This window comes from Quercus suber, unplaced genomic scaffold, assembly GCF_002906115.3.
Source record: "Quercus suber isolate HL8 unplaced genomic scaffold, Cork oak 2.0 scaffold_568, whole genome shotgun sequence".
Taxonomy (NCBI): Eukaryota; Viridiplantae; Streptophyta; class Magnoliopsida; order Fagales; family Fagaceae; genus Quercus; species Quercus suber.
Genome location: NW_027070013.1, coordinates 27339 through 51241, shown reverse-complemented (window position 1 = coordinate 51241; position 23903 = coordinate 27339). Strand labels below are relative to the sequence as shown.

The window sequence follows — 23903 nt, the reverse complement described above, 5'->3', positions numbered from 1 at the left end:
ATACACTCAAAAAATCTTATTAATTGATAATATGGTTGATTGAACCTAAGACTTTCAGATTTATATCACGCCCTAGACCAATGAGCCCACCACCCAGATCCCCCCGTGTAGGGATGACAATGGGGTTGGGATCAGGGCTGGGTTAGACCATGGGTGCCCCATCCAACGATCCTTTTTGGGGCAGGAAAAACACGTGTAGGGCAAATCAATTTTTAGGGGTGGGTTCAAAATGTTTCACTAATCATACTAAGATTGACAAGAAAAACATGAAATAAAAAGTAAAAGAGTGACCGTAAGAGTACTATGAGAGAATGTGAAACAAGTATTTTGGAAATGATAATGAAATATGTATTAAAGATTAATAAATTATTGTTAATATATGTACATAAATGATTAAATTATACTTAAAAAAAATTTTAAATATATGTTAAATAAAATATGTATATATATACATTAGGAATGGGGTGAGCAAAACTCATCTCCGCTCCGCTAAGCATATTTAATATTAACCAAATCAAGGTTAATTTGATGAATTACATACATAACATAAAGAATTAGCTAACCAAATAAGAGGTTTTTTTTTTTTGGATAATCAATCAAACCAGAGTTAATTTCATATAGATAACCAAAGTAATATCATAATTTGAGCATACAAAATGATAGTTTGAGTGTAGGTTGGTATTTTGGATAGGGTTGGGCTTGAATTTGAGTGTGTATCGGTATTTTAATTGAAAATGGGTTGGCTGGATTTTATTTGAGAGTGTGACTGTGTGAGCATGTTGGGCTAAGGTTGCTGGCTTTGTTAGTTGAGTGTGTGGGTTTGACAAAGTTGGGGCCCAAACTTTGTTAGATTGAATGTGGGCTTGTTTTGAGAGAGCTAGGTTCAAACCAATGGGTCACACGGGTTGGACTTAAGTTGAGAGCGGGCTGGATTTAAGTGTTGATTGGTATGTGGCTTGAGGTGGTAAATGTATTTGGCCTCTGTGCTGTTGCCGGGGATTTTTTTGGAAAGGTTGATTTGGAGTTTGAGGTGGTAAATGTATTTAGTTGCAAAAAATGGGAAAAAGGAAGGATTTTCATGTATTTTAGGGGTTATTACAGGAAATAGTTTTCTTTGAGCTTAATGAGGTAGCCAAAAGCTAGGTAAAAGAATGTATGTTAGAGAACTCACGTCAGTGAGTCTCAAATAAAAAAAGTGGACATATATACATATTTTAGCCCAAAAGGTACCCACATTAGTGACTGTAAAAATGTGTATATATACAATCTTGCTACAGTAATTGTGCATATATCCATAGTTACTGTTCATTTGCAAATGATTATTTTATTCCCACTTCATTACAGACTCATTTTATTCACCTTCTTCCTCAATTTTCTCTTATCCTTTGTCTTCTTCCTCTTTTTGTACAAAATTGCCGCCCTAACCCAATAACAAAACCACTGCTTGGCCCAACCTCAACCACCGGTCAAGGAAATATCACCCAAATACAAAAACCCCAAAACTAAAATTAACAACAATCCATTATAGAACCAAGCAAAACCTAGATGAAATCAAAACCCAAAATAACCAAAACCTAGATGAAATCAAATGAGGACCATGGCGATGCGACATCAAGTGGGAAGGGATCAGAGGTGCATGTAATGGGTTTAGATGGTTATGTTTGAATGCAGTTGAGAGTTTCAAGAATTATGTTGGGATCTAGAGAAAATGTTAATGAACCTACAAGCACAAAAAGAGATATGTCTCCAACATACTAGAGAGATTCAAGTGTTTTGCAGCATTTTAAATAATGATATGTTATTACTTAGAACGCGTGTTTTCTCTTGGCTCAAATCAGTCTCTTTGTACACTCTTAAAAGTGATTCATAACCAAATTTGTTTGAGGTGTTGACTTTACGCATTACAGCCACATATGCTGCCTGCAACCACAGCCCATTAGAATACTTGATAGGTATTGTAGACGAAGAAATTCTAGTGATTTAATTAATGCTTCTTCTTTTTTTACCAACCTTTCTTATGTCAGGATGGAGGAGTGGTGTATTTCTATCATCCAAGAATGCACAAAAACGTCTACTTGCTTCTTTTAGTGTCAAATCATGCCCAAACACAGCAAGGGCAGTCAAAACCTCTCCTCTCAACACTGCAGCTAGATGGCTCTCGCCTGTCTTAGGCTCCCATCCAAGCTTACTGCAAAATAAATTCAAACATTGAACAAAAATAAATGAATAATGATATATATATTAAAAAGAAAAAAAAGAAAAAAAAAAAGAAAAAAGCTAATCTTGCTCAAAGTTTTTTTTGAAAGCAATACTACTAAGCTATAAGCCTCTTTACATTGCTCAAAGTTTTTGAGTGCTCATTATATTTGTCAGTGATACACATTGGGTATATTTCGATAGTTACAACAAAAAAGGGAGGGGGATTTGAACCTTGGTTCTCCTTATAAATAAGAGCAAGCAATGCTACTTAGCTATAAGGTTCTTGGCCTTGCTCAACGTTTTGAGTGCTCATTATTTGGGTCAGTGATACACTAGGTTTCTATTAGCATGTAAGGTTTGATATAAATTGTTGGTGGTCTGCAACCATCAAGTCAAAGATACCTTCCCTAAACTTTTTCAAACATCCTACATGCTTCCTTATTCCTTAGATAGTTTTATACATATTACATTAGCAACTTTAGATAATTATTAATATGTATGACAATTTTTTAACTAAGATATATAGAATATCTCCAAATAAAAGAAATAAATATTACTGTTAGAGATATATATTAGTCATATTAGCCCAATGTAATAGGCCCAAACCCACTCCTGCTTGTACTAGTAGTCTAGGGTTTAGTCGCCTATATATACTCATGTTAGGGTTCATTGTAACACAAGTTTTGTACTACACTCTTATACAATAAAGATGTAGCCCTTAAGGGATTCCTACGTGGATGTAGGCCGTCAAGGCTGAACCACGTAACTCTCGTGTTCTCAGTGTTCCTATTCTATACTTCCTCTTCCGCATCCACTCTAGCATACACAACATGGTATATCACATCGCGTTGCTAATAATATTGTCTATTTAACATGGTATCAGAGCCAAATTTCGTTCTTGGCATCAAACAAACATCTCTAGTAAGCAAAGAAGATTATCACGTGCACACCGCCACCAGAAGTCAAACATGCTTATCTGCTGGATTTAAAATCCACAACATCTCGCAGCCACCGTGGCTCAGTGCTGTGTCCAAGATCCACAAACTCAAGCATACCCGTGACATTAATATCAGATCTGTGCAAATCGAGGCTTCACCTGATGAAACCAACCATACAGACGTGCTCCACAGCCTCTCGCGATCAAAACCCAAGAAGTTGGTCTCCCCAAAACAGCTCACGCGTCCTTACGCGCTCCGTTGTTGCGGCGTAGTTATCCACGCGCTGCCTCAGATTCCTTAGGAGCAGATCCTCCTCCAGCAACACGCGCCGCCATGATGGCCTCGTAGCTCGTCGATCTGCCAAACCCAGAAGTCCGAGCATCAATCTCCTTCACATGCGCTCACACGTGCCTGCCGGAGTTCAGCACACGCTGGTGGAATTCCCGCACATGCAACATGCGCCTTAAAACTTCTGCTGATGTCATCTGACGTCACCAGATGACGTCATCACTCCACGTCAGCAGCCACGCAGCACGTCCACATCAGCCCTAGTCCACGTCAGCGACACGTCATAGAATGACGTCAGTAGCTTTGCTACCCGATCTGTGACCTGACCCGAAAACCCGGAACCGACCCGGACCAGTATCAGTTGACTTTGACCCTGGACCAGTTGACTTTGACTTTTTACGTTGACCTTTTAACCAAAAGTCAAAATTTTCGAAAGGGCTTGTCTTGCTCAGTTTTTAGCGTAGATTCTAATTTTGGACTCCGTTTCTTCATTTGAAACTCCAAAATTGGTGAATTGGCACATTCTTCATTGTGGTTTCTTCAAAGGCATTCTTCAAGGCATCTCCAAGTGATCTTCTCATACTTATCCAACCTCAAGCCTTCATCAAGTTTCCGCATTGAGTTTGAGGGAGGGTGTTAGAGATATATATTAGTCATATTAGCCCAATGTAATAGGCCCAAGCCCACTCCTGCTTGTAATAGGCCCACTTCTATAGACAACAGATATGTTGTCTCCACAATCCCAAGACCCAACTACCAAAGACCAACCCAATGCCAACCCAGTTATAGTTCAGCCTTAGCATCCCTTCCTTCTAGGATAGTCACCCCATACACAGTAGAAGACCCTTTTGGCCCCATAGTACCCCAAAAGCCTTCTTACCAATCTAGGAAATCAAGCTCTCCCCATATCAGGAAACAGTTTGTCCAGCATATCTCTTATATTGAGCCTCACTTGATCCATATAACAGATCCCCTAGCACTAGCCATGGAAGTTTTACCCAATGGATGGCATTTCCTCCCAAAAAGCCTAGAGAAAAACATCAGATTTTACAAGAGCATACTTATTCAAGAAAAGTTTGCTTGAATAGAAAACATCATGAACAAAGGAGACCCTTCCCAGGTTCTCTACCATAAATTCATTATCACAGGTTTTGTTAGCTACAAAGATTGGGGCCATCATCCCTCTTTATTGAAAGTTCTCAAGGATTTTAAAAGTCTCACAGGTTCAAAACTCCATTACAGTTATTTTGACTACATTGACGCCTTTGAGAAAGTCATTTTTTACCAAAACATAAATTATGACCACTCTTGGTGGGGATAAGTTACAAGTGATGGGGGGATGCCATCTGATTGCGGAAATATAAAAGATACAGGTTACAGTTGTGGATACAAGTGTAAGCTGGGATATAAACTAGTGTCATCTGATTGTAAAGAAGAGGGCTGTGAAATGTTTTGCTGATCTGAGCTAAAAGACTTCTGAGGTAGCTAAAATTTTGGACCTTGCACTGAAGGGAGGTATTTTCTCTCCAAAATGGACCTACTTCAGACTGGAGGAGAGGCTGCCTTATATAGAAGAAGGAAGCATCAAATCCTGCTGAAGATTGCTGAAAATTTGGAGGGGTAAAATGCTAACTCGGGTGAAAAATCATTTTAGCTAAAAGCAAATATAACTCCATGATTTTTGTCGGACACTGTAAAGTGAACAATAACAGTCACTGTACATGAATAGTGCTTTGTCCCCCTTGCTTTTTCTGATTCACTGTTCATCAGTACTGTTGGAGGAATAGTGAATTGTCGAAGAGTGCGGGTATTGTTCATGTCAGGAATCTTTGAATAGTAACCGGGTTTGAACACTGTTCCAAATAATGACTAGTGCTATCTGAAGAATCTAATCTTTATCCAAATTGTAACCATTGTAGGGTTCTTGTGAATCCTGGAGTGGGTCAAATGGATATCTGTTGGCAGAGTCTGCAGAGGAGGCAGGAGAAACTCTTTTTACTGGCTCTAGCTTTTCTGCTTGGATTTGCAATTGCTGTGTAAGATCTTTTAATTCCTTGCTAGATTTTTCGACGATCTGGACAGAGTCTAGGCTGGACTGTGATCTTGTATTGTAAGTAATGGCTTTCTAAACTGGAGGAGTGAAAATCCTGAACTAGTGAAGGACCTCTGGATCCTTCTTTGGGTTTAACTTTTATTGCTGGATGGATATTAGTCTGTACCATAATAATCCGAAGGGGGACTATGATGGTAATCATGCTCATGAAAAGTAGCGAACTGATTACAGACACCACACCAATTCAGGGCCTCATATTCTAGTGCCTTAGTGATGAATCTTCTTGGATCATTATTGTAATTAATCCATTAGAGATCCATAGCTACTTCGGAATATGGCTTGGTGGTGGATATTGAAATTCTTCCAGTGCTACCAACAAAATGATAATTTGCCCATAATTCTTGAGCAACAGTGAGGATTTCATTGTTAAAGTAGTTACGCCAACAATCTGCAAGGTTATGAGATTCTCTGTAAGATAAATAAGAGTCTCCTTCATACCAAGGACCTTGGTAGGTGTAACCATTAATGAGAACAAAGTGTCTTGAAGGAATGATAGTCATCCAATTGTTACCATCCCATTGTGGGAGTGTGCTCCAACATCTAATGGATACAAATGGACTTTTTATCTTTCTGACAACTTGTTGTATGATCTGGGGGATCTGGATGATTTGGTCATGGCGTGTTAGCTTGATTAGCCTAACAAACCCATATACAAACATCCTAGAAAGCCAACTTGAGTTCCTTTCTTCTTCATCTGTTCCGTTGTCTAATCCATCTTCATAATTGATTATGAGACCAGGGAAAGGATGCCTCTTTTCATAGGAGGCTCTGTGGTTGCTTCCAAAATATTGTTCCCATAGAGACTGTGCAAGGGCACGATCAATTTCTGTGTCAACATCACTATCAGTTTTGCGAAGTGGGTGGTGACCAGAATTCTGAAGTGTTCGCACCATTGATCAAATGATTTGAACATAGCCTTGCAACCAAAAATATTAGTTTGTATTTCTGGGGGCAAGTTGGCAATGACACTTCTTAAGATAGTTTGAGCTTTAAGGCTAAACTTTGCATAATCAGTGCCCATGATAGTCATTTTATCCATTGAATGGATATCCTCTTTGCCAAAGAGTTGACTAGTGATGGCTTCATTTCTTGCCTCAAGGTCGACTAGGTACATTTCTAGAGCTTTGAGGGTTCTTTGGAAAAGGCCTTTTTGTTTAGGGTCCATGCTGCTTGGAAGTTATCAAGGATAAATTTGATGGAAAATGGCAAGTCTTTGTATGCACCTTTTTTCCATTGCAGTTCTTCTGATAAAACTTCCTGTAAAACAACAGTCATGTCACAACTGGAGTATGTCACCTCTGCCGGGACATAATCCTAAAGGGATGTTGTTCCTCTTTGGTTTCCCTTAGAGGAAACGCCTTTATGCATTACAAAAGACTGTCCTGCAGCTGGGAGCCGTTTGTCTTGAGGATAGCCCTGTGCAGGTGCTTTCCCCTTATTCCTCTTTTTTGCCGAAGAAGTCATTTTCCTCCACATTTTAGTGGGGCTTGTTTTAAAAGTTTTTTGCTTTTCTTCCTGCAAAGTTTTGCATAAATAAGCAAAATGAAAATCGTTGTTTTCAAAAATGCTTTTGTTAAAATCATGCATTGTTAAAGAGCAAATACTTTTATGATAAATATGAGAGTTGGAATGTTGTGATGATCTCTGGAACTGGATTGGATTAAAAGAATCATCAGCTATGGTGGACAAATCAAGGTTCTTGGCTTGATTGTGATTATTGGAATAGATAAGGTTGAGGGTCTTAGAAACTGAAACATTTTGGAGACTGGTAATCTCACTTGGCTCAGGACTTCTGAGAAACTCAAACTTAACTGTTTGACCAAAAGGATGGGTAGTGATTCCTTCACTATCCATGTTGAAAGGGTATAACAGACACATAAAGGGATTTCCTAAGATCACTCTATCCATCATGTTTTTCACAAGGACAAATGTGGTTTTGAAACATGTGTTGTCCTGACACACATGAGCTTTGGGTATTTTGAATTCAATCTGCATTTTACCACCACTTGCAGAAGTCAACATTTCTCTGGTTTTTCTGAAGTACTTAGTGGGAATGATTCCTTCCTGAATGCAGTTGAGATCAGCACCTGAATCCATTAAGTCTATGACCTCGAATTCAAAATCTTTGCTAATGACAATCCTGACTTTGGAGTGCCATTTCTGGAAGTTAATCCTACTAATGGTTACCAAGAACTTGTCATTGGATGGGACAGGGTCTTGTTCTTGAACCATATCAGCAATGGGGTTAACAGTTTCTTCAGCTTCATCATCAGAAAGGTTCTGAAATGAGGTTCCTTCCTCATTGCCTTGATGAGAAGTACTTTCTAAATTTTTCAATCTTTGATCAAGGAAATTGTGATCAACTCTAAGGATGGTTAGTTCTTGCTTAAGGGTTCTAACCTCAGACTTGGTTTCCTTGATTTCCTTTTGAAGGTTGTTGACTGTAACTTCCTTCTTGGATTTGGTAAATCTTTTGTAGATTTGTTCCAAATCAACTTTGGGTTCCTAAAGCTTAGGTTCGGGCTTACTAGTTTCCCTAAATAAGGTTTTCTTGAATTTTGTAAGCTTCTGAGCTTTGATGACTTGATCTTTGATCTGTTCTATGAGATCTAAGAGGAGCTCTTCTTGCTTAGAGAGAAAATTGATAGTTTTGTTTCTACAACAACTATCCATGCAAGGTATGGGTTCATCTGGGCTACTAGAGGTGCTAGAAGAAACTCTAGAGGGTTCAGAGAATGACTAGTAGATCTGACGAATCTCACTACTAGAGGACTCACTTTTTGAGTGATTAAGTTCTAGGAGCTTAAAGATTTCATCTTTACCGGCTTGGTCACTAATGAGGGTATTGATAAGGGATTTGGCCTTAGCTTTACACTCTTTCCTGAAATGACCTCTTTTTCCACAGTTGAAGTATTTTCCTGATGCTTTGGGTATAAACTTGCATGTGGATTTGGATTTACCTTTCTTATAGAAATCATTTTTGCTGTACTTCTGTTTTCTATAATACTTGGCTGAAGTTTTCTTCCTATGAAAATGCTCAGAGGATTCCTTGCCTCTGTATTTGGATTTTCTCTTGGGAAGGATGGAGGGTAAGCCATATTGTGTACAAAAGTTTCCTACTTCGTACTTGGCTTTTCCTTTGTTAGCTTTGCTCTGGATTTTGAGATCTCTGCACATCTTCATTCCTTCACTTTGAATGGTGCTAGAGATGTCTCCATACGTTAAGTTATCATAATCTATAACACCTAAGGGGTTACACAGGGTTTCTTTAACATTTTCTTCAAAAAGGGTAGGTAAACCATTGATGAACTTCTCCTTCCAAAATGGAGAGTTGCAATCACTTCTGTGCATGACTCTGGTAGTAAACACATCTTCGTACCATCTAAAGTCACCAAGGGTTTTACATCTAAGGTTACTCAACTAATCGTAAATCCTAGATGTAATGTTGCTGGGTTTTCCTACGAAGTGTTTCATGATCGTATAGACCAGGGTATTAACTCCGTCTGGGATACCTCTACTTAAGTTGGTGTCAAAGATGGGGAGTCCTTCCTTATCTTTTTGGACAGCATGCTTAATGTCTTCCTTAGATTCTTTTGTAAGGTAATTGTTCCACCATTGGAGGAGTTTACCTGTGAATCCTAAGGATATGAGTTCTATGACCTCAATATGGGGATGTCCTTCACTGATGTAGTTGTTGGCTACCATGGTCATATGCTGAAGTTTATTCAGAATTTCCTGTTTAGACAAACCATCTATGTTCCATTCATAGAGTTTACCTGAAGAGACTGAGAATTGGCTGTTAACATTCCTTTCCTCGAACTGGAGGTCAGGGGGTGTTGGTCTGGGATACCAATTCCTGGTTAGGCTAGTAGGGGTTATCTTTTGATTGGTAAGCCTTTTTACCGCTAAATTCCTGAACTGGTTTTCTAGGTGTTCTATCTCCTTTTCACTATCTGAGGGGGTTCTGCTAGAACTGCTAGAAGCTGTGTGGAAGTCTAAAACCTGTAATCTAGTTTCTAGACAGGGATCAACACTGGTTGAAGTGCTAACTGGTGGAGGGGTGACTGGTTCCTTCTTCACTAGTTCTTCAAGCTTTTGGTTGACTATTTCTAAGGCTGTTTTATCCTTAGATCTAAGGTTGGGTTGCTTAGATGTGGGAAGCTTGACTAAAGATTTTTCTAGGGTCTTAACAGGTTTGCTAGGGCTTCCTTGTTGGGGAATGGCCTTGCTATCTATTCTATCTTCTATCCTATCAAGCTATTTTCCTATAACACCTGAACACTGGTTGGTGTAGTTGTTTTGCTCTATGACCTTCTTTACTACCGTTTCTTCTTGAGTGGTAGGGGTTTTGAAGGGTGAGGCAATTAAATCACTTCCATGGTGGTTGAAGACTATGGCTTCCTGAGGTGGATGGTGAGATCTAACAACTTCTGGGGGTTTGGGTTTACCACTAGCGTCCTTGCTAGGGGGAATAAAAGGATGAACCTATGGGTGGTCTAAGCCTAGAATGGTCAAAACTAAGTCTAACTGAACTGTCGGCTAGCTGTTGAACAAAATCTAAGTCTGGATTCTAGGCTAGGTTTTGGATTTGATGAGTGAAATTCTCATTCTCAATAGTCCAATTTCTAGGAAACGTAACCTCTGACCATTTCAGGGTTTTGGGTACCTGAATGTTAGATCTGGTGTTTGTGGTCTGGATGAGGGTCGTTGCTCCTTTTACTCTTTTGTCAAGTGCTTGAACATTGAAGTTCGTTCTCATGTACTTATAATAAACTCTGTATATCAAGGCCAACTGCTTAACTCCGGGCAACATGAGGGTGCTATGGGTCTTGATATTAAGGGTGAGGGTTTTCATAACATGTGGGTCATTAAGAGCCACTGAAAAATTGGGAAAGCAGTCAAAATGGACAGGTCCATTGCTAAGACTGGTTTCTATGGTTCCTAAGAGGCTGTCATTAAACCTTATATGATGAGTGTCTCTAAGGGCCATAAGGACAGAAGCATTTAATCCTTCTCTGATCAATGGTTTAATTTCGACCTGGACTAAACCTATGTGGATGAAATTATGTCCTTCATTCATATGTGCTAACAAGGTTGCTTCAGGCAACAAGTAGCACGTCTCGTACTCCTTGTTGATGCTGTAGACTTGTTCTATGGTTTCGACATGGTAACTTGTCTTAAAGGCATTCTTAAGGGTCCATGAAGATTTGTAAATCTTGTTTGTGGGAACCTTAGGGATGTTCCAATCTCCTAGTTTTAGATCAAGATCTGATAACTCATAACTCTCAGAATTGAGAATTCCACTTGATTGCGGTATCTCTGGGAGGGATGTACTGGATGACCTAATGCTGGTAGAAGAGTTACTTCTAAACAACCTATTCATTGTTCTGGATTAAAAGCCTAGTTAAACAATCACAACCTAATTATCTTTAACCTTAAACTTCTAGATCTATCCTTAGATCTGAAACAGGGGTACAACAAGACTATTGCCTGATCTCGTGCAAACTCAATCTCCTACCGCCACGATCCTTAGTCTGAGATAACTCCCTTCCGCTCACGCCCTACCGTCGGGACTTATTGTTTGGTACGGGACACACACTCAACCTGGGATTTACTGGTCTTACTGGGTTGACAATAGCATAGATCTTGGTCTTACATGTCTCAACAGTACACATCTGAAACAAACGAGACGGATAAACACAGAAACAAGAAGAAGCAGATAACTGAGATATAACTGAGCAACAAGAACAAAGAATCACAGAATAATAAATAGATTGGTAAAGAAGGAGGCTCAGCCTTCCAACAAAAGAATAATACTGAACAAGAGATAATAGAAGTAGAAAGTGATATATGGTAATGAAAGAGTTATTAAAAAATAGATGTAAAACAAAATAAAACTGTCAGGAGATAACATATTCAAAATAATGATAATAATGCAAAAAATAATGGATAACTATGGCGGCAGTGTCGGCCAACTTGGTTAATTCAAAATAAAATGTAACTTACAACACTATAATCGGCCAAAACTTGGCTCTGATACCAAAAAGGGGATAAGTTACAAGTGATGGGGAGATGCCATCTGATTGCTGAAATAAAAAAGATACAGGTTACAGTTGTGGATACAAGTGTAAGCTGGGATATAAACTAGTGCCATCTGATTGTAAAGGAGAGGGCTGTGAAGTATTTTGCTGATCTAAGCTAAAAGACTTTTGAGGTAGTTAAAATTTTGGACCTTGCACTGAAGGGAGGTATTTTCTCTCCAAAATGGACCTACTTCAGACTGGAGGAGAGGCTGCCTTATATAGAAGAAGGGAGCATCGGATCCTGCTAAAGATTGCTAAAAATTCGGAGGGGTAAAATGCTTTAACCCAGGTGAAAAATCATTTCAGCCGAAAGCAAATATATATATATATATATGACATTTTTTTTTCCTGAATTAAGTGTGTGTGTATATATATATAATTGATACTCAATAGTAACATATTAAGCACCTATTAATATTCTAATTATTCAGTAAATAAAGAAATGATACTCTCATGCTCTAAATTTGTCGAAATGTATTGTCAACGTCATACATTCCAGTACCTTAATAGTTAACATCATATAGGGCTTACTCAACCAAAATTTCACAAATGGTATAATCAACTTCAAAGATATCACTTATGTTGAAAAATTAGTAGACAGAGCAAACTGAATGCTAATGAACAAAGGCCACCATAGGAATTTCAATTATTTGTATATAAGACAACTTACTCTTCTAAATGCAGGAAAAGGCTAATAAAAAATTGTTTAATGTATTCCAGTAACTTAGGGGTTACATCAGCTGCAATTCTTTCAACTTTATAACTTATCTGTTAATAGAGGGGTCAAAATTAGGACTAAGAGCACAACTGAAGTATACTTAAGTCTTAAACAAGAGGTGAAGATTACATTGATTAAATTAAACAGCACAGTATATTCAAGTTCCTCCCTATAAGCACCCATCAAGGTAAGCAATGAATTCAAAGACTGGTGGCGAGCCATACAAAGGGCAAATGAATCATCTAGGATGCCTGTTAAACAAATGAGTTGTATTAAGTGCTTTTTCTACCATAAATACGTACCATCAAAAGATAATAGCAGGTATGAGTAAAAAGATCAAAATTACCATATCTGTTTGTTGCAGACAAGTGTTTGTTCTCTATTGCATTTTGGAGTCTAGCTACAAGGTCCTCATCATATTTTACCATATAGAAACCAATCTGATCAACATTAAGTTTTACCCAAGCAGATGCCAAATTGCTTTTATCACTCAGGAACTCATTCATATCAAGAGTTCCAGACTTTGATTCCAATAGAAAATTCATGCACACATCATATGAGCCACAACATAATGTTATTGGAACAATCCACTATCCATCCCCATGAGAACCACTTGCCAAATATTGCGACTGCCATGATTACATTGATTTGTCAGAAGTCAGTAAGTTTTCAAAATATTATTAAGTGAAACTCGCTACAAAATGAAATAACTCAGAATGCATTAGGGTTAAGATATGCTATTTCAAGAAAAAGTGGGTGAAAGAGACCAAACACAAGAAACCTGCTCAAACACCAATTTCTGATCTTTGACTTCAATAGTGATGACTGGGTACCCTTTTTACCTTGTCCATGAATTCATTAGCTTGTTCACAGGCTCATTGGATCCCTCCTCAAGTGCAGCCCATAAATCTTCTGTCTTTGCATTCGAGCAAGCAAATTTTTTTATATATGAAGCAAGTGATCTCTAATTACCAAAAAAAGAAAAGAGAGCATAAAACAGTTAATTAAAACTAGGGGGGAAAAGAATTTACATATGTGAGGAAAACGATAATTAATTGACATATAATTACATAAGAAATATTTTACAAATGAGAAAGCCAAATTGAACTTCTTAATCCAATGAATAAATTAGAAAAATTATCTGGTTGACAAAGATGAACCTTAAAAGATCGAACTTTAACTGCACTCATTTAAGTAATAAATGGAGGCCAAGAAAGACTTTGGAAGTTAATCAAGCTAAGGCTATGTCACCACTCACCAGATATCAAGTAGATATACTTTCTACTATTTCTTATCTAGATGAGCATTACCATTGTTTCTATATATAAATAGAAATGAACACTTTTCAAAATATAAATTATACAGTATTCATAATATTATTGGTTACTTCCTATAAATTTCATATCAATTTGGGGTGGAGAGAAAGGAGTTTCTTCAATCATAAGAAATATTTTTATTTGGACAAGAAACATATACCAGTAGCAACTCTAACAACCAATCTGAAAGCATTCAGCTCCAAGATAGCTCTACAGCATCCGGATAACAGATGCACCTTTTTTGTAACTTATCGCATCAAAAATTTCATCAATCTCCCTAGTATGATTTATCTCCACCTAAAAACGCATGCTTATATTGAGATATACTCAAAAAAGTAATAATATAATTTCTTAAAGCAATTATTATACCAAGAAAAAAAATAGCGCATATAGAATTACCTCAATGGGATGGGACTCTGCAAGCCCATCCAGCTGAAGACCCTCTGTATAGTCATCAAGAAACTGAGTCCACACTTTCCATTATGGGAACAAGTTATCAGCTGCTAAATAATTAACCTGAACACATTCAAATAACCAATGTATAATTTACAAGAATGCAATGAAATAAGCAATAATTTATAGACATAGGACCCTTACAAATAACTCAGGCTACATTCCAGAGAAAGAAAGATTTTATGTTAGTTTATTTAACAATGATCCCAAGCTCAAGCCAAGCTTGATTGATAAACAAGCCAAGTTGAAGCATTGTAACAAGTTAGTGGACAAGCTCATGAACCTGAGGCTTGACTTGTATATATTATAAGACCATACGATATATATTACCAGTTTTAACTTTTTTACTTGGTCTTATAAATAGTCTAATTCATGGTTAAAAGTTATGTGTGAATACAAGGTAGATGAAGTTAATTTTTATAGGTCCATGAATAAAGAGAAGTTATCTATCAAGTGACTTGATCAGATCACCTTAAGCATAAATAAATAAATAAATAACTAAAATATATATATATATATATATGAGCAAGTTATGAACAGTTAACTATGACTTTATACAAGAAGGAAATAATTTAATAAAAAAACGCATGAACAAGCTTCAGCTTGTTTGACAAAATAAATTATGTAAGCGTAAACATGTTACGTAGCTTGGTGACAAGCTTGAGCTCTCATGTTCAAAACACAACTAAATAAACCAATCTTTAAATTTTAACAGACAGCTCAGTTCAAATCAATTAACATCCGATGTAATAAATACCCATGTTGCGAACCCCTCATTTAGCCACAAATGAGTCTGCCATTCCATTGTTACAAGATTTCCAAACCATTGATGTGCCAGTTCATGTGCTATGGCAATCACAACCTTTACAGTAGCAAAAAAAATAATAATTAAACATTTTGTGTACACATATTAAAACAATAGCTCCATACTGCATTAGCCAAAGTAAATTGTGACAAAAAGAGTAGTGTTCACAATATGCACATTACCCTCTGCTTATTAGCTGTGTTAGAATGCTGATCGTCATAGAGCAAAGCCATTTCACAGAATGTAACCAAACCATAATTTTCCATGGCCCCAAAAGCAAAATCAGGAATTGCAACCATATCCAATTTGGGCAAAGAGTAAGGTACCTCAAAGTAGCTATAGAAATGATCATGGTTAATTGGAATTTTAAATAATACAACATAAGTGCCAACATGTAACAATTTGAGGGATTGCCAATAATCATGATCCAGTGTCCACTTAAATGCATTGTTTAGCTAAAGCTTGTATACTTTGTCTCATAATTGATGGTTTGGTGGTGATTCACAGTAAAACTTACTCTTTGTATAATTCAAGTGTCCTTACAGCAACACCCAATGCAACTTTCACTTGATTTACTTTACCAACTTGACAATATACTCTAACTTTAACCCCTGTAAAGTGATATAAGATTACACTATCAAGAACAAGGATCATAATACCACAGGAAACAGTGAACACAGTGTATTGTTTTACCATAAGATGTTAGATGTTCCACATAATCAAACAAACCAACAACAATTGCCACCAAATATGTAGACATTATCAGTGATTCTTGGTATGAAACTGTCTTTAGATCCCCATCCACTTTTTCTTCAATAATTGGCATGCTGGAAAGAGCTACCAGTTTGGATGGCACATCCAATGTGATTTTGAACATAGCCTGCAACACTTAAATGCCCAAAAGAAGGATCCAATAAGCTTTTGTTTGCATTCATCCGAAACAAAATCAAACAAATCTACTTCCAATCCAAAAATAATTTGGTCACAATAATCAAAACACTAGCTTCATGAGAGGTACACAAGCTTCAAAAATGCAGCATGAAGTGTGGTCGGATATAAGATTTCATTTAAGCAAAAGAAGCAAAGAAGTATAAGAATTTAAATTAATTGAGAGAGAGCGATTGCGACACCTTGCAAGCAAGTTCATCCCAACACGGAAAGCATCGCCTAGCATCAATTGGTGCAAACTGTGTAACTGCCATATTCTTATTCTCACCATTGTGATTATATGTACTGGAAAGCAAAATAATAACTTAAATATATACACATTACTACTTACCAGTAAAATTATCATTTAGCTGAAAACAGAAGACATTTAGCTCCATTTATAAGTAAAATGGCGAAGCATGCAATCGTAGGTTTCAATCCCATTAAAGATCATATTAAGTATATTTGAAAGCACTGTTTTTATTTTTATTTTTTATTGTTTTTAATATATAGAGGTCAAGTTTTGGTGCGTTGATAGTTTGCCTTCCCCAAAAAGTGATAGGTTATTGGTTTAAGTTAGGAATCAGCCTCTCTAAAAAAAAATAAAAGGGCCCAAACACATCTTGACCCCATCTTTTAACTATATAAATTTTACAAAACTAGATGTACCGTTAGTTACAAAAAAAAAATAACTTATGCGATTTTGTTTATTATATTGTTAAAGTGCACTAATGACATTCAATGCTACATTAATTTGTAAAGTTTTTATAATAAACATGACAGTAGCTTTAGTATAAATTGCAACTTCAAGTCACGTTTCCTCTTGTCTTTTGTGAGTGAGTATGAAAGTGTTTTCCCTTCTATTTTTATTTATTTTATGTTGACTGAAAGAGCCTAGTACTAGTTTATAAGAGTCATGTAGTAAAATTTGCAAGATATTATGAAAACAAGCATCACTCATTGTAGTACCTTGTATAGAAGCCCTTTATTTTGTCGCTCAAAGTTCCTTGAAAGCGGATTGTGAGAAGTCCCATCCCAATGGGAAGCGTGTCAACAAACTCTAAAACCAAAATCTCATCTTCTTCAACCACATCAACTTTTGAAGGCCTTAACACCTACCCAAATTTAAAACTTCATTCATTGTTCATTCACATATAAGCTAGAGCTCAGCAAAACTATACAAAGTTAGCAAGAATAATTTGGGATAATGTTAAGTTAAAGCAGTTTCATGTTACTAGTACTACCACAAAAGTAAAGTTAGGGTGATATACCTTAGAATTAGAAGAGTGAGTGAAAGATACGAAGGTGGTATCAATGGAGAGTTCGGCGGCGTTGAGGACTATGAACCTCGTATCCGCCACGATGTTGAGCTCGATAGCCACGGAGCCACTGAACTTGCATGCGCTCAGGTCCAGTTTCAGCCGTATGTCGTAGCGTTTTGGAACAACGAATTTCGGGAGCCGAGGTTGACCTTTGAATTGTTCCATGCTTTGCTGCTTTTTTTTAGCAAAGCAGAGTAAGAAGTGAGGTTGAAAGTTGAAACCAGTGAGACAGTGATCAAAGTCTAAGTGATGAGTGAAAGAGCAGACAGTGGACCGTACATAGAGTATAGAGTTCTGTGTAGGAATTTATATAGATTTGCAAATGATAGACTATTTCAAACTTGTCTGAGTTGTCTCTACTCTCTAGGACGAGTTCCAAAGTGAGAGAGTTTCATCTATGAGACTTGTAAATGACAAATAATAGAGCTTTGAAAAGTGATGGGAGAGGAGCTTCCTAGAAGCTTCATGAATCATGATTATAATTATCCTAAATTCTCAAAATATTCATTTGTTTAATAAATTTTGCTTTAAAAAAATTCATTTATTTACCTAATAGCTCAAATATGCATTTTAAAAAAATAAACAATCTAAGGCCTTGTTTGGTAGACTATCTAAGTAACATATTTTTAGTTTTTAAACAAGATTACACATTTTTTCACACACTTTTTCATCCACACGTATTTAAAAAAATTACAAGCAACGTTACTCAAATTCCTCTACCAAACGGGCTCTAAATCCCTTTAGTAAGATTTTCTTTTTAAATCACTATATTAATAGCAATTAGTAAAGGTATTATTTTATTTCATTTTTTATGGGATTATTTTATTAATTACTATTGTGTAAGTAATGACTTGTTATAAATCTTGGATGTGATATTGATGTTAAGGCTTAATATTGAATGATTTGTAATATTTTATATTTAGTAATACTTTTTTGGATTGATAATTTTATGTTGTATAAAAAATATATATATATTTTAAAGAACCTCGAAACACCCTGAAATGGTACGCTGAAATATGTCGGTACCAAAATATTCCGCTTCGTTGAACAAATCAAAACGGGTTCCGAAACGATATTCATAACATTGATCTAATCCTAAAATAATAGTAAGTTAGTAATAGCTGTGCCTATGTATAGGATTATGTATTCTATTCGAAAAAGTATATATACCGACACAATAAAATGTTACAATATTTTCACAATACTTTTATTTTTAGTTACGATGGATCACAATCTATTATTTTATTTTATTTTATTTTAACCTACAAGAGTCAGTTACTATGAAAATTTTTTGATAATTTGTTACGTCTATGGCACAACTTTTTTTGATTTCATATATCCATATTTATATAGTATTTAAAACCTTAAATGCAGTATTTATTATTGTTACTCTCCTGTTAAACTACATTAGCCTAGCATTTCGGTCAATTCCATCCAATTTGGTCAATTCAGTGCACTTTGGTCCAATTGATTCTACTTTAGTCCATTTGGTATATTTTGGACTATTTGAGCCTTAAATTAATTCTTTTTATCAATTGCCTTTTTATTTTTTTTCTTAAATTTTTGGGTTGAAAAAGTATAAAATTTTATTCTATTTTGACCAAACTCTTCAGAAATTATCGATATTGGGTCCTAAGCAATAAAATGATAAATACTCACAAAATTATCTTAAAATTCAAATTTCAATAATATAGGTATGATGCTTGTAGGGACTCAATTTGGATATGCCTTTTGAAATCAAAAGGAAAAACGGTCCAACAAGCCCAAACAATAAATTTTTAGAGAGTGGGTTCAAGGACTAGGCCCTAACAAACGAACAACGCCCAAAGGTCCCCCCTTCCCCCATTGAAGGTTGGCACATTAAGATTATTCACCAAGGCTCCTCCTCGGCATTCGTCCGAGGATCCTCCCTTTTTTCGGGGGCCTCCTCTTTTGTTCTGTTTGGTTCCCCTTATATAGCCATCTTCTCACCATCCCTTTCTTCCACCTGTTGATCATCCGTGCGCTTCACTCCTGACCATCCATCCCATCAGCTGTGTTATCAGTAATCATGTGATTTGTAGTGGCCAAGGTTACCCTGTCCAGGAGTCACATCTCCATTAGGGCGGTCAGGGGATTAGGTGAGTGCATTTACTGTGGAGATGACAACCTGTACTGGGCTTGTTCTCCCACTTTGTGTTGTCCTCGGTCTGCCAAGGACAGGATTATCCTCGGCGTGGTCCTCACAGCCCAGGCCTCGACACAACATCCTCGGGCAATTTTCCATCCTTGGCATGGGCCTTGGGCCAGGTGCAAAATGGGCCGAGGCTATCAGACTTTCAGGCCCCACAATAGCCCCTCAAAACCCTGTTGCCCGCATCCTCAGACAGGGAGGAGGGTTTTGATATCCCTAGGCCTTCTTCGTGATTCACTTAACATCGGTTGACGTTAGCATTGGAGTCTTTTCGCTTGCCCAATGGACAGCGCCTCGATATTCGGCGCGCGTTCGCATTAAATTTTTCGCGGCTCCATGTTCCCCACGTCCAGCGGTGTGATGGCAATCAATCGGTGGGGATTTCTTTGCCTTTATGGCCGGAAAGTTCCGCCTGATTAATTTTGACTGAGAGTATAAGTACTCATTTGAACCGCTTGGTCCCCTTATTAGTGCATTCAAGAGCTTCGACGCGCACACTCTGAATCTAGTCCAATCTCCACACTGACCAGTGCCTCTTTTTGGCATAAAGAGTCTGTCCGAGGAGAATCTTCCCACTTCTGTAAGTCTCCTTCTCTCTGTAGCACAAACCTCTCTCTACTTCCTTTTTCCCCTTTGGTTCTCTCTCTTTTGGGTCTTTGAGTCGTTGCTAGGGATGGGTAAATTTAAGAAATTAGTTGAGTCTGAAGAGATGATAAAGAAATTCATGGCTGATTACGGGATACCCCGTAATGTCGGCTTGAGGTATTGCGAAGAAGGAGAGTGGTACGCTAAAAGGAACGAGGGCGAAGTTGTGATTCCCATAGTAGCTTTCATAGAGGGAGGCATGAGAATCCCTATGAGGCCAGTGATGAGAGATTACCTTAGGCATTTTCGGCTAGCTCCTACCCAGTGCGCCGTTAATATGTTTAGGATACTAGGGTGTGTAGATGTCCTGAATGAGACAATGGGGTTGAGGTTAACCCACCATGATGTGAATTGGTGTTACAATCTTTAGCACCTGAAAGGTAAGTCATATTACATGAAGATGAGGGACGATAGGGTTCGGCTTATCCAGTGCCTCCTTGATTCTAGTAAGGGTTTGACTCAAGATTTTCTCGTAGTGTCGGGGGAGTGGCACGACGATCTCCACTACCCGACGGTAGAGGGGGGGAGCCAGTAGGGCATTTGAGGTGGAAGATGGTCTAACTTCTTTTCTTTTTTCTTTGTCGTATATCTCATTTGCTTGATTGATTATAGGAGTTTTGTTCATCTTTTCTCAGATCCGCACGCCTTTACTCGTCATTTTCGCCTGGTTAACAAGCAGGACTTGGAAGCTATTCTTAGGATGAAGCTTTTTCTGAACGAGACCGACAATCAGGTTAGAGCTGCCCATAAGATCCTCGGATGTAATCCGGCCTAGAAGTTGTTTCTGGTCCCAAAGCACGTTATCAGGGCCCGAGATCCTCGGCTTAGGCAAATTACCGTGGTAGAGAACGAATTTTCATTTTCCGAAGGAACTTCTATTCCGGTAGGCATCCCATTAGCAGGTTCTTCCTCATCCCATCAAGCAGCACAGGCCGAGGAAGGGAGCTCGGAGAAGGGGGAAGAAGTGGTCGAACTGTGCTCATCTGAAGATGAATTTGATGTATTTGGCCGAGCTACCAGTCTGAGGACCCCTCTGGTGACCTAGGGGATCCCCACCTGTCCGAGGTCCATCTTCAACCCCCGAGGGTTGGCACCCAAACTGAGATGGGTTTCAAGAGGCAGCCCCCAATCAGCCTTCTTGACCTGCTTGAGGGTAAATCTGAGAGAAGTGTGCCCGGGGAGTTACAGTCCAAGCCTCCTCTCCCAGGACCTAAGCCTTCACCTGCACAGACCAAGTCGTCATTTATCCTTCCAATTTCAGACTCTCAGCCCAAATCCTCCGACCCAAAAAGAAAGAGATCCTGTAAGGGCAAAGACCCAGTAGATGGGGGCAGATCCCACTCTTCTCCAGGGGAGGATGAAGCAAGTCGACCTTCTAAACAACTGAGGATTGGTGGTCGGCATAAAGGAAAAGAAATCGCTCAATAGTCTGAGCCCCAGGCCTGGCTGCCTGCTGCCATGCTCCACGGAGAACCCTTGATGGATGACGCTACGATCCGGGAATCCCGAGGTAGTGAGAGAGCTCGCGTAGCCGATGCCCTGGAGAGATCCCTTCTTCTCCTTGCCGACATGGCTGAGCTGGGGAGCATGAGTGGGCCAGAAGTTGCCTGCAACCTTAAGAGATACCTGGGCATGGTAAGACCTCTAGTACTTGTTTGTTTTGTTTGAACTTTATTGCTTAGCACCACCCCTCCCCTTTACGGCGTATTAGTTTCGGTTGGCAGGCTATCCAGGCTATTTTCAGGCTGGATGAGGAGGTCGATGGCTAGAGTAACGCTTTAGCGTAGGAGCGCGACAAGTTCTTGAAGGCTATAAGTACCCTTAAGAGATCTAAGGCAGATCTCAAAAAGACGATTGAAAATCTTGAGGAGATAACAAAGGCTAGAGATAGTGCGGCCTCTGACCTAGCCACGGCTACGAAGCAGGCTGAGGATCAGACAAAGCGCTTGCAGGATGTCGAGGGCCAACTGCGGGCTGCCAAAGAGGATATCGCTGACCTGAAGAAAAAGTTGGCCGAGGTAGTCGGGGCGAAGGGTATTGCCGAGTATGCCAGGGACGAGGCCGTGAGGGCCAAAGACGAGGCTGTGTTCCCAAGAATAGATGCTGAGCGTTTTGTAGAACAGGCCGAAGAGGAGGCCTTCGCTCAGGGGGTGGCTAAGACTGAAGCTACCTTCAAGGCTTAAGTCCCTGAAGTGTGCAGGCGCTTTTGTTCCCAGACCTAGAATAAAGCCCTCAACCAAGCGGGGGTTGATGCCTCGTCTGACCTTAGGCGGGCAGAGAGAGTATATTACCCCATCGCAATTTGCGAGGTCATCCCCATTACTTCTGAGGAGAAGTCTACATTACCAGCGGCAAGTGAAAGTCAGACCAAAGCTGCCGAGGACACATCTTCAGCTGACAGACCTTTTGAGGAGGTTGAGCCCCTTGGAGTGTTGGAGGGGGCTGGAACCGACGGTCAAGAAGTGCCCCAAGATATGGTGAGGCTTCTTGCTAACTCCCAAGCCACCTTCACTGTCCCTCAGATTCCTCCTACCGTGGGAGGGTCCTCTGAAGTAACCCCTCCGAGTCAGGGCCCCTAGGTGTTAGTCAAAGCCTTTCAACAGGCTCCTCAAGACAGACTGCCTACCGAGTTGGGGGAGTAAGCCATCTTGTTAGACCACCCCGCTTTAATGGCATAGGACACTCTTATTTGTTCTCTTTTCCATTTCATTTTGCTTTTTGCCTCAGCGACATTGTAATAAAACTACATACTTTCTATTTGAAATATATATTCAATAATTTGCCTTTAGTTTTTTTTTTTTTTTGATTGATGCGTCCTTTTACTTGTTATACTTTAATGTTTGGCTCAATACCTTGGTTCTGCTCTGGACCTAGTCTCATGAGGCAATCAGCTGTCCCTTAAGCTTGAATCCGAGGACCGTACCACAACTCAGTTTTATCTAATGCTTTTGTTTTTCCGCAAATAGTTAGCTTTTCCATAGGTTTGGGTCCGAGGACCATGCAAGACCTTGGTTCTGTCTGGTACCTAGGTACATTTGAGTGGTTAGTTTTTCCATAAGCTTGAGTCCGAGGACCATGCAAGGCCTTGGTTCTGTCTAACACTTTTTTTCTTCTGTAAGCAGCTAGTTTTCCCATAGGTTTGAGTTCGAGGACCATGTAAGGCCTTGGTTCTGTTTAGTACCCAGGTATAGTTGAGTGGTTAGTTTTCCCATAGGCTTAGGTCCGAGGACCATGCAAGGCCTTGGTTCTATCTAGTACCCAGGTATAGTTGAGTGGTTAGTTTTCCCATAGGCTTGGGTCCGAGGACCATGCAAGGCCTTGGTTCTGTCTAACACTTCTGTTCTTCTGTAAGTAGCTAGTTTTTCCATAAGTTTGAGTCCGAGGACCATGCAAGACCTTGGTTCTGTCTAGTACCCAGGTATAATTAAGTGGTTAGTTTTCCCATAGGCTTGGGTCCGAGGACCATGCAAGGCCTTGGTTCTGTCTAACACTTCTGTTCTTCTGTAAGTAGCTAGTTTTTCCATAGGTTTGAGTCCAAGGACCATGCAAGACCTTGGTTCTGTCTAGTACCCAGGTATATTTGAGTGGTTAGTTTTCCCATAGGCTTGGGTCCGAGGACCATGCAAGGCCTTGGTTCTGTCTAACACTTTTATTCTTCTGTAAGTAGCTAGTTTTCCCATAGGTTTGAGTTCGAGGACCATGCAAGACCTTGGTTCTGTCTAGTACCCAGGTATATTTGAGTGGTTAGTTTTCCCGTAGGCTTGGGTCTGAGGACCATGCAAGGCCTTGGTTCTGTCTAACACTTCTGTTCTTCTGTAAGTAGCTAGTTTTCCCATAGATTTGAGTCCGAGGACCATGTAAGACCTTGGTTCTATCTAGTACCCAGGTATATTTGAGTGGTTAGTTTTCCCATAGGCTTGGGT

The 23903-nt window shown here is 39.0% G+C and overlaps 1 protein-coding gene across 1 annotated transcript; it reads right to left on the bottom strand.

The window, feature by feature from the left end:
- Positions 1 to 1672: 1672 nt before the first annotated feature.
- Positions 1673 to 17553, bottom strand: LOC112019908 (aminopeptidase M1). Its single transcript, XM_065764537.1, is given in 15 exon segments — positions 1673 to 1920; positions 2011 to 2188; positions 12292 to 12389; positions 12469 to 12590; positions 12686 to 12968; positions 13121 to 13303; positions 13803 to 13952; positions 14055 to 14171; positions 14866 to 14970; positions 15096 to 15249; positions 15431 to 15524; positions 15607 to 15793; positions 16044 to 16146; positions 16810 to 16955; positions 17112 to 17553. Coding segments are annotated over 15 exon segments (2292 nt in total). The 5' UTR covers positions 17328 to 17553; the 3' UTR covers positions 1673 to 1764.
- Between the last annotated feature and the right edge of the window lie 6350 nt (positions 17554 to 23903).